Source organism: Centroberyx affinis, unplaced genomic scaffold (genome assembly GCF_046629955.1).
Source record: "Centroberyx affinis isolate AG114_WGS23_722 - 3 ecotype Tasmania unplaced genomic scaffold, CSIRO-AGI_Caff_v1 ptg000077l_1, whole genome shotgun sequence".
Classification (NCBI taxonomy): Eukaryota; Metazoa; Chordata; class Actinopteri; order Beryciformes; family Berycidae; genus Centroberyx; species Centroberyx affinis.
The window spans coordinates 143877-155363 of NW_027278786.1; the positions used below are offsets into that span (position 1 = coordinate 143877).

The 11487-nt window shown below is 38.6% G+C and overlaps 1 protein-coding gene across 2 annotated transcripts in view; it reads right to left on the reverse strand.

The window, feature by feature from the left end:
• The window catches only part of LOC139645792 (probable global transcription activator SNF2L2), a 69520-nt gene extending 61632 nt beyond the window's left edge, over window positions 1-7888 (reverse strand). For both annotated transcript variants that reach the window (XM_071521639.1, XM_071521631.1), the window contains exons 1-5: window positions 7784-7888; window positions 5364-5621; window positions 3925-4054; window positions 3309-3740; window positions 2165-2266 (exon numbers count right to left, since the gene is read on the reverse strand). In XM_071521639.1, coding sequence (XP_071377740.1) covers window positions 2165-2266; window positions 3309-3740; window positions 3925-4054; window positions 5364-5591 — 892 coding nt within the window. In that variant the 5' untranslated portion in view covers window positions 5592-5621; window positions 7784-7888. The remainder of the gene's footprint in view (window positions 1-2164; window positions 2267-3308; window positions 3741-3924; window positions 4055-5363; window positions 5622-7783) is intronic.
• Window positions 7889-11487: the final 3599 nt, after the last annotated feature.

An 11487-nucleotide genomic window follows, 5' to 3' on the forward strand; every position in this document is an offset into this window, starting at 1 on the left:
TAACCATAAGAAATTATTTTGATATCAACATATGACTATATATATGCTAGCATATACAAATCACATCACATGTTAAACAATCATTATTGCACTGAACAGCATAGTAACATTAAACATGAACAAATTCTGTAATTTCAAATAAGATTCCCTATTTTTTCCCATTTTGCAAGTATTTGCTTTATATGATTCATCTAACAGAATTGTGAATCACGATAACTCGATTTGGTCAGAGATATGAATGAATGAATGAATGAATGAATATTCTTAAAACTAACAGCTGCAGTAATCAGTACTTTGGCCAAATCGAATTTAAAACCATTATTTTAGGGGCATTCATTAATCTAAGACCTCTATCGGCCTCTATTGGCAACCAGTAGGAATTGCAACAACATCAGCAAAAGTTGCCTCCTCCTGGTCTCTAGTAGAGACAGCCACAATTCAGCAAGTCACATTTTCACAATAGAGGCAAGCAAGCCAGCTAATTAGAGCAGATGTCCAACAGATATGTCTAGTGAAGAGGTAACATATCACAATGCAAATACTGCAACAATAATAATATTGCTTTCAGATAATTGGGCAAGTTAGTTCTCTTCAATGTGGCCTACACAACTTTTGATGTCATAGTAGATAATGAAAGTTAGGAACGCTCATCTAAAAATCTGTAGATTTATTGCTATGAAAAATGTATTCAGGTGAGGACTGATCAATATTGTTTTCAATAAGACAAAGGGACAAATGTGCATGTTTTCATCTTATCACTGAACTTTGTAATAATATAAATATAGAGCTACAGTCTGCTACCATGGGTTTTTAATAAAAAATAAAATCCTTTAGAGATAGATCTTTCCTTCAATTTTGATGACAAAAGTTAACTTTATCTCAAAAAGGCTGGTGACCCCGGGAGTAAGGTCCGATCAATATTTATAAAAAAAAAAAGAAGAAGAACTCTCCTCCAAAGCTTAAAATAGAAGAACCAAAACTCTATTATGTGATGTCATCAAGAGAGAAAACCTGGAGCTGCTTCACTGACAAATGACTGGAGACTTTTCAGACTCACAGATTGAGACGTTACGTCCAACTGAGCTTTACTTCACTGCAGCACTAATGTTAATGCAGCAGAATATTGTGCCCAAATCCCCATAAAATCACCCTGCAGGGTTTCCCTCAGAACTTTACTTTGGGGGCTCCACATTTGTTCAGTAAGCTACTTTATTTTCTGCATTAAAGGCCCTTTGCATCTATAACAGACTGTGTAACAATGTGACAATATGCCCCAAATTTACAATTCAGTCAGTCCACAAATCCCTTGCTCATTTCAGACAGATGGCACAGCTGTGACAGGGACACTGGACACTTCTGTTTCTCTCTCTGCTCTTCGCTCAATTTCAGCCCGTCTCTCCTCTACCTCACAAATTAACACCAACGATTTCTGCATTGAAATTACATTTAGAGTGATTTTAGCTAACTAGCCATCCTCTCAGCAATTAATGCTGACTTTAGGCTGTACATTTTGTGCAGCAATGTTCATGTAACAGTGAGAATGATGTTGATGAGTGTGCTCATCTTATTTTTTTTTGGCTACTTTCACACACACACATCTCATGTTCGCTGGGATGTCTCTTCCTGGGAAGCTTTGAATGTTTTTCAGAGCTGAAAACCAGTTCCAGGATTTGTCTCTTGATGATATCACCAACAGTCTTGGATCTCACTTGTTTGTAGCTTTGAGAGAGAATTGTTGTCTACAAGTCAAGATGAAGCTGTCTAGGATCACAGGAGCAACATTGTGCAAATTCTGCTCCAGGGTGGATTTCCCCCTTTACAGCAGACTATTTCACATGACCTTCAAAGCCAGTTTCTTTATATTCTAACTCAACCTCACACTATCTACTCTTTTCATTGCAGCCTCAAAGAATTCATTTTAATATCTTGGAAGTGAATCTGATGCAAGAGCGCACATCAAACACTTGGAGTAGACCAGTGGTTCTCAAACCTTTTTGGTCTTGCATTCCTTTTACCAAGGAAACATTTCTGTGCCCCTTCTACTCCATCCTGAATATATGAAAACGATGTGTAGCATAAAAAGAGGTTTGGAAAGACAGACAGCTTGCTCACTATGGATTCAACCCCAACATACATTCTATAGCTCAACTCATCACATACTGACCATCAGACCAAGCCTTGGGTCCTGAGCTCTGACTCTGTGCTTGCATGGTTGGGGTGGGACAGGGGCTTGACTGGGGGCCACCCATAGGTGCCATTGGCATGCCTGTCAACAAAATACAAGTTTTTTTTATTAATCCTTCTTCTTAATCGTTCTCTCTACACACAACAGCTCCAGTACAGTCGTATTTCCAATTTAAACTGACGAAATGGCATTAGCTCATGACAAGCTAGAAACTAAAGCTTGATCAATAACAATATAATAAGATAATAATAATAATGATAAGGCGCTAATAAGGCTCATACTGACAAGAATATCTTTCTCCACCAACGCACCTGGCACATGCATACGGTTGTGCAAAGATTATTTTCTTAGATTATTATTGTAAACTAAATCTAAGACAACAACTAGGTGTTAAAAAACAGTGTCATAAACACAGTGTCGTAAAAAAAACAAACATAAAAACTAGACTTTGTGAAAAAAAAATTAATCTGAGCAAAAACTATCTTGTCTTCTTGAAAAACTAAACTAAAAAAAAACATGTGAATTTTTTTTTTGTTTTCGTCTTGTTGCAGGGTAAAAAAGAGAATGAATTCTGGGTGGATAATTTTGAAGTGGTCCCATCTTTAAATTTTATCATTTACGTGAAAAGAAAAATTATACATATTAAGTGTTTCCCCCAGAATTGTATTCTTGTATTCTTGTCAGGGTGGAAAAGCTTCTGAAACAGCATTTAGATCATGAGACACTAAAAGTCTCCATTGAACCCAGCATAATAATAATAATAGCACTATGAATACTACTTGGGGGAAGTTGATCATGGAGTATGTGGGATTACAATCAATTCAGGTTAGGTTACGGTCTTCCCACAGGCAAACAGTGTAATATCGATCAATTATGTAATCATACAAACTGTATAATTTCCATCATATCGAAAGTCCTATATAGGAGTCCTATATATTTTGGATTTGAATAACACCTCTGGCACTTGAAAGTTACTTGGATTCCGGGGGTGTGAATTCACCAAGTCTACCTTTAACCTCTGGGCCTAAGAGTGCAAAGCTTTCGAAGGCGTGTAAGAAGACAATCCTGTGCAATCTGCTTCATCAAGTTAACCTTGTGCCATTTTCAGACTGCATCTTCCTACCTGGAGGCCTGTTGTAAGGGCTAGCACTAGCTGCCTGCTGCTGCTGCTGCTGCTGCTGCTGCTGCTGTTGTTGTTGTTGTTGTTGTTGTTGTTGTTGCTGCTGCTGCTGCATGGTGGGAAGGCTCCTCTTGCCCTGAACAGCCAGCTGGAGGTTTTCAGGCAGCGGCTGCCCGCGGCCCAGGATCTTATAGGCCAGGATCTGGGCTCGGAGCTGCTGCAGCTGCACCGGGCTGAAGGTGGAGGGCCCCCGACCCTGCTGCCCCATACTGGACATGTTGGGCATGGCTCCTTGGGGGTCCATGGGCATCATGGGGCCTGACTGGGAGGGAGGCATCTGGGGCGGCGTGGGTCCCCCTCCACCCCCACCTCCGGACATGGGGCTGGAGGCGTGCTCATGGACGCCCATGGGGGATGGATGGGGGGACATGTATCCTACAGTGGATGGGAGGGAGTTTTATTATTTATACATACCCAAGGTTTTTACCATCAAAAATAATTCAACAGGTTCTGAATCTACAAACTGTGAAACAAGTAAAGGAATTACAGTTCATTTTGCATCTCACTGAGCCCAGTGTTTTGGTTGTACAATTACAGGGTTAAGATGGCCAAAGTGTACCTTGGCTGTGCTGGTCCATAGGACTCTGTGGAGGCCCCATGCCACTGTGGAGAGATCTCATCCCCACTCCCTTCATGTGACCAAAGTGCATCGCGTCTGCCATGGTCTTGTCATTCATCCCCTCCATGGGCTGAAAACAGACACAGAAAAATCAATAAGATCGAGATTCATTTGGAACTTTATATCTGACACCGTTTCCCCTTCATTCATCATCTGTGGTGACACCTCAGTGCTACAGGAAACGATGAACAAAAAAAAAAGAAAATCTAGCCTGCAACCCTGAAACAAACACCTACAGAATTAATAATCACAATCAAGACAGTCCATCAAAATAGACTTTACTTTACAAAACTTTACTAGCAATATCTGATATTGTAATGTGCTGATTCCATAAAGTAAGCACTTTAACAATAGAAGTAATGAAGTGGGCTCTATTAGGCAGCTCAGTCCACATCCTTTTGATAACATGCTTTTTGCCATTAGGCAGTGTTGAAAGAGTTTAAGTATTCATATCAAAACAGGATATTCGAGGCAATCAGCTAGGCCTAATCTCGCCTCTTGCACAAAGCCAAAGCAAATTTCTCCATGTAATCACAGGTCATATCTGTCAAAAGTGTTTAAATTAGAGGCTAGATATCATTACAGTTGGAAATGTACAGTGTATTAATATGGGTGCTGTATTTAAGTGTTCTAAATGACTGTCTTTCTGTTATTGTCGTGTTGTTTTTGAATGTCTGATTGTATAATATTTGCAAAGTAAGATAATTACAAGGTTTGAAAAGAAAATTAATAAATACTTACATGACAAAAAAGTGTTTAAATGTGTTTAAAGTATTTACATACTCTATGCCGAAATTGTCAAGATGCTTCAGTAATGTAGCTAATAGTTTGGGAACCAGAAGGATAAACACACCAGCACGTAAATACCGCCACTTGTAGATTCCCATCCAACCCATGTGTTTTTGATTGTTGGCAAGCAAACGTTTCATCTGTTTTGATGTTAGCTAAACCATCTATAACATATTTATCTGTTTGTGCTGTCAACAGACTCCTGAATAAAAGGCTGTAAATTAAATTATACTGCTCTTCAAGACACTGTCAATTATTTATAAAATAGCTTTAAAATTGTGTGTTAAAATCCTGTGCATCATCTGCCTCCTCTAAATTAACAATGGCAAGTATCCCATCGTGACCCTGATGTAATCAAACTCCACAGTTACAACTAATGTATTTTAAGGTCATCCTAATTGTATTGCTCCCTGTATTGCTTTTACCATTATAGTTTGGTCTGCCTCTGTATTTGTTGCTCTTACTGGTGCTGCTCTAATCTGCACTGAAGTACCTTTTAGCTGGTACTGTATTGCATCACCTGAACTTTGTGCTGTTTTATTTATATTGTTTATCATGTGTTCTGTTTATCATCATCAGGCATGCTGTACCTTGTGCATAGGATACATGCCGTCCTGAGAGTAATCGCCCTGTCCCTGCATGCCATGAGGCGCATTGGGGGTGCCGGGCCCCGGGCTGGGACCCATCATGCTGTGAACGGAGCCTGGTGAGGGGTCCGGGCCGGGGCTGGGGCCCAAGATGGGCCCTGGAGACAGACCTGCCCCGGGGGAGGGGCCAGGATGGGACATACCACCTGATGGGTCTGCAGGGGTGGACATCTACTGGACTATTGGGAGGAAGCTGTACAGCTGCAGAAAGAAAGAAAGACAGAGAGAGAAGGGTTTGCATTAGGGCTGAACAATTAATCGAAATTTTATCGAAATCGCAATATGGCCTACTGCAATTTTCAAATCGCAGGAAGTGCAATATTTGTTAAAGGCGAAATGTGTGTCAAAATACCATTTTAAATTAAATATTATGGTGCTGCAGAGATGTCCTGGCCTACACATCATATTCTACAGACTTAAGAAAACATCTTTGTTTGGTACAGATCCCTGCAAAAATCACACCATAATCATTTTAATACGTTCTTCAATGAAAATGAGAATAATGATGTAAAAATTATAATTTCCTCTAATATTACAAATCATATCGCAATTGCAATATCAGCCAAAATAAACGCAATTAGATATTTTTTCAAAATCGTTAAGCCCTGGTTTGCATATAATAAAAAGTCCAGCATGGTATTTTCTTCACAGCACAATATGTAGGGCTTGATCTGATGAATGGTTATGCTTTTATCTCTACAGCTGTAAAAAGTGACTGAGAATCCCTGAGATAGTGATGATTTATGGACCCCGGGATGCACTGGGGTTTCTATCTTCATCCCAAGTGCATGCAGCTACATAGGTTCAGATCCTGGCTCATCGTCAACACCTAATGGCTCTTGACATTGATAGTCACAGATTCACCAAGGAAAACTGCAACAAGGAGGTAACTGAATGCATACCTCATGCAATACAATTGAACTGCACTATACTGCACTTCTCAACCGTGTGCCATCGAGGCCCAAGAGTCTGCAGTTTTTCATCCCAACCAATCACTTCTGCCATCTGATTTCACTGATATGCACACTTTCAGCCAGAGAGGAGGGAACTAATCAGTGAAATCTGCCGTTGTGGTGAGTGATTGGAAAGAAAACCGACATACTCTTGAGCCTCGATGAATATATTTCATCTGGTTTTTAGGCATTATACTCATAAGTCTGTGTTAGGTGCTTTGGCTCTCTCACAAATTTAAAGACAAAAACATATCTCATCTTACTATTTACTGTTACATCAGTGGTGGGGAGGAAGTTACCAACAACACACCAGGAATAACGAAATAGATTCAAACCGCAAGACCTGTTTTGAGTATACACACTACAATATTCAATGTAAACAAATGCATCTTCTGTGCTTATCAAGGTACACAGCGTTCACTGGAGGTTGCTCATACCGTGCTGTCACTGCACACCTCTCCTCTTTACTACCAGTCTGCACTTTGACAAAACAAAAATGCAAAACTTTCCTGTGAAAACTGAAACTTGTCATGTCTCCAGCCTCATTCAGTTGTCAAACCTTAGAGCTGGCTCATTGCTGGTGCCCAAATGTTATAATAGCAGCTGATCCTACTTTGTCTCACCTTGATTTCATAGGCCTATATATTAGCTCTCAAGCAAAACACATTGTTTCACCCGTTGACGTAAACCTCGATATTTAACTTGACACACTCCCAGAGAGTTATCAAAGTCAAGCGGCGGTGTAAATCAGTTATACTACAGTAATGCTGTTAGCACTAACATCATGAATAACGATTATCATGATGCGGTCAATTGATCTCAATTCCGGCAAAATTAGGGATAACATGCAGGTTTTACAGCTCTGAAACAGATATCTGGATCAAAAAAGAACACTGCTACCTAGATACAGTATATGTCTATACTATAAATCTATGTATATAGCTGTTGTTTTGTGATAGTTCTGCTATAATTTTACAAACGTTAGTTAACTGTCATTTCTGAGAGCCATCTCTGATTGGATCATGGCTTCCCCAAAACTAGTGGCCATCATTAACAGGCGGATATCAAAAATCAAAATGAAAGTTTAGATGAAAGCCACGGTCCTGACATGGCCATGGCGACAGCTTTTCGAAACAAAGAGAAACTTTAACAATGACATTTGACACATACACTTCCACAAAGCAAATACTCAGTACACTATGGCTGTGTAGCTTCGCTTGCTGGTTAGCGAACTTAGCTAACAGCTAGCTAACGTCAGCTAGCATAGCAACTAGCTAGCTAGTCTGGTCGGCGCTGGCTCTAGTTCCAGGCTCTCCAGCTAGCGAACCGTCCACGTCAAAAAGTTTGGACAGCTAACAGTAAGTTTCGTATTAGTGTTTATCAAAAGCCAAGTACTGTAAATCAATTTACCTTTAGGTAGAATTGAAATCGCATGTAATTAGTTGGACATATTGTAATGTTTTTCCGAAATATGACTGCTATCTACAAGTTCACTCCCCCCTCGGTGTTGTTTTGCTGACATGTTAAAGTTATTTTTTGTGATGCCATTACTGATTTGTCAATGTCACAGGAAATCCCACCTACCTGTAAAGTGATTGGCTGAATTACACGTCAATCTTTCCTGTTCCTTTCTTGGGCGTGCCTCTGCGCGGCTGTAACTTTCTGGCCCAGTGCCATAGCTGCAAGCAAGAACCTACAGTCAGTTAAGACTTTACTACAAACCTCAGCCTAACATAAACCTTATGGAGACATTACTGCTGGCCCCAGCCGTAAATAGAAATGAAAATAAAGAAAGTGAAAGTGAAAACACAGAGCACCACTGCAAGAAAGATAACGTTTTTCCTTGTTTTTAATCTGAGTATAAACTTTATTTCAATGCTTTCACTATTGACTATTAATAGATAGATAGATAGATAGATAGATAGATAGATAGATAGATAGATTGAGCTAAAGACAGCACAATAAAACGAGTGTTATTAGCAGTGTTCTTAACCTGTGAATTAAAATAAGAAACAGACTTAATTTCTTGGAATGTAAGTCTCTCACTTGACAGAAGCAGTGTCAAGTGTTTGTTTATCATCATCGATTAGGTTATTGATGAGTCTAAGGTGTAGGCTTTTGATTATGGGTATAGGCTACTATATAGAGACACGATACCAAGGGTGGAAGTAACTAATTACATTTACTTAAGTTACTGTAACTGAGTAGCTTTTTTGTGTATTTTTTTAAAGTCTGAATTTTTTCTTTTACTTAAGTATATTTTTACTGAAGAATTGTACTTCGTTACAAATTTTGTGTCTCTCCATAAGCATCAGAAACTGGACCAATGTAAATTGACAAATTGTGGAGCCATTCACAGTGAGAAGAGTAATCTGGTTTGTACTTAATTTGTGAAGTTTATTTTGTAATTTCCAAATTTCCCAATTAAAACAATCTAGTTTGAACGCTGTGCTCTCTCTAAGTCACATTTCTTTTTCTAAACGTAACTCAGTAACCTTTACTCTGAGTACATTTTCAATGAGACACTTTTTACTTTTTACTTCAGTAGATTTTTACAGCAGTACTTTTACTTCTATACTTAAGTAAAATATCAGCAAAGTAACAGTACTTCTACTGGAGTAGGACATACTTGTAGTCTTTCCACCCCAGCCGGTTGGATGATCCCTCTCCACAGTGTGAACACAGGGTGGCAGCAGCGTCCAGCTGTTGGCAGACTGGACTCTGCTGCTGGAGCACAGAAGCACCTGGCAGCAGAGAATCACCAGAGACACTTGAGCTCAAAACAAACATGCCATGTCCAAAGTGATGGAGTGCAAAGCTCCATTTACATCGCACTAACTTCATAAGTCTGATGATAGCGATGTGGAGTTTCAAAGGCAAGGCATGCAAATAGCGTACAGGTTCAGTCGAGCTCCATTTGCATCCTGCTGATATCAGAAACTCTGTTTTGTTTTCATCGTAAAAAGATAAAGCTGTTTTCACTGTTCATTTGTTTGCTCAAACTCAATTAGACTATTATTTTTTTTACTATGTTCTCTTTTTTTTGTATACACTGCACAGTTCATAACTTGTCTGCATTTACATAAAGTGTATTATATCCAAATAAAGGCATTCTTATCACTAGAAAGGCCAAGCATGAATTTGAATTTTAGCATTGGAATATCTCGGCATTCAAAATGTCCCTCCATGACTTTTCCTATAGACTCATTTTCTGATCAAACCAGTGCAGTTTCAAAATTACACAAGGAATTAACAGCAATATTCAATATAATAGACTTCAATTGGCAGCTTGTTGGCCTTCTATTAGACTCCCAAGTCCCACTGGCCTTTCTAGTGTTAAAGGAGTGATGACATTCAGCAGGATCCTTCTGCTTAAATCGAGTTTTACAATAAATATCCATGTGTTGGAGAGATAATGTGTATGTGCAGTTCATCGCTAAATTCAAAATGAGGTAAAACAGGATATCTATTCTTACATTTGCAGGCATGAATGTAAAAACTGTCAGTAATAGCTGTTAGTCAATAGTCAGTAAACTGTTGAAGTTACTGACTATTTTAAGAGAATTTCTTCTAAAATACTAACATATTTTAGGATCCAGCCAGCTGTATTTTTTAAATCTTGACCAATAAATGTCAAGTATCAATATTTTTCAAAACTGAATTGATATAATTTTGAAACACTTTCCATCGATTTCACTGACTGCATGACTCTATCTATCTATCTATCTATCTATCTATCTATCTATCGATCTATCTATCTATCTATCTATCTATTTATTCCCCATGAGGAATGACACTTTGCTGACCCTGAAGACATTCAAAGCACTTCTTCATTTGAATACCTCACAGATCGATAAACAAAGCGCACGCATTTCAACTTTGATCTGGACTTCCCCTCCTCAACAATTCTGCCCTTTCTTATACGTCTCCAAAAAGGATGTGCGCAAAGGTTTCCTGAATGTAAATGTACCCAAATAAACAAACCCAATTAACTCTGCGGTGGAGGCCGCCGCCCCCCTCGGATCCAGCAGGCCAGGAAAGGGCTCACCCGCAGTCATTTGGCAGTGAAAAGATTAGTGGTTGTGGCTTCCATTCACCTTGAAACCCGCCGTAAAAAGGCTCCGGTGGAAGAATCACCGGCATGACATTTTATTCAAAGTTCATGGATTTTTAAATGAATGGGCCGAACAAAGGTACACTCATTTACAGATGCAAAGAAAGCCATGAAAACCCTTGAATTCATCTCTCTTTCACATTTATTTTTTTTTTTTTGTAAATTCCATTCTTCTTTGTTTGTATCTTGGCAGGCAATATGACATGAAAGGGATTCTGGCCTGAATCAAAGCTTTGTAAACATGTTAACCTTGGTATTTACTGCTGAGTGCATGACTTAAGAAAGAATAATACAGTGATGAAATGAATCTCTCTCTCTCTCTCGTGAGTCTTTCTCAGCATTTTGTTGTTACATACTTTTTTATATATCAATTTCATGGCAGTTGATTTGAGTCACTTCATGATTTTCCTTATTACTGTAATACTTGAGGATGGCATCACTGTCCCTCTAAAAAAGTGACGACCACCTTGCAAAACTGAGGCACTCCCAAATAAGTAAAACAATCAGTGGAATAGCAGGTTAGCATAAGTGTTTTTTCATGAATATCCTGTTGAATGTGAAGGGAAGAAGTTGGAAAAAAAAAAAAGTCAAACACACAAAATATGAAATTTAAGGACTATAGGGCATAATGCATTGAGATTGCTTTGGATCCTGAAACTATCATTATTCATTCCAAAATATAGTTTCATATTGTTTCAAATATATATTTCAGGACAACAGCAAGCCAGTTTGTACTTTGAAACAGCAAATTGATTAATTAATAGTTAGCTCTGATCCAAACAAACAAGTACATTCCCAAAGTGCTTTATATCCATTAAGTCCATCATTCAATATCTCTAAAATATAAACAAAACAGTCTGTAAACATGCTAGAATTTAGGCATCCACTGTCCTTTAAAAGGTAGAATAATTTGTTTTAATTTTGAATTATATCTTTTTTTTAAGAACTGTAGGTGTCTCTTTTTTGAAAGGTAGAAATCTCATTGTGAAACAAAACTGTA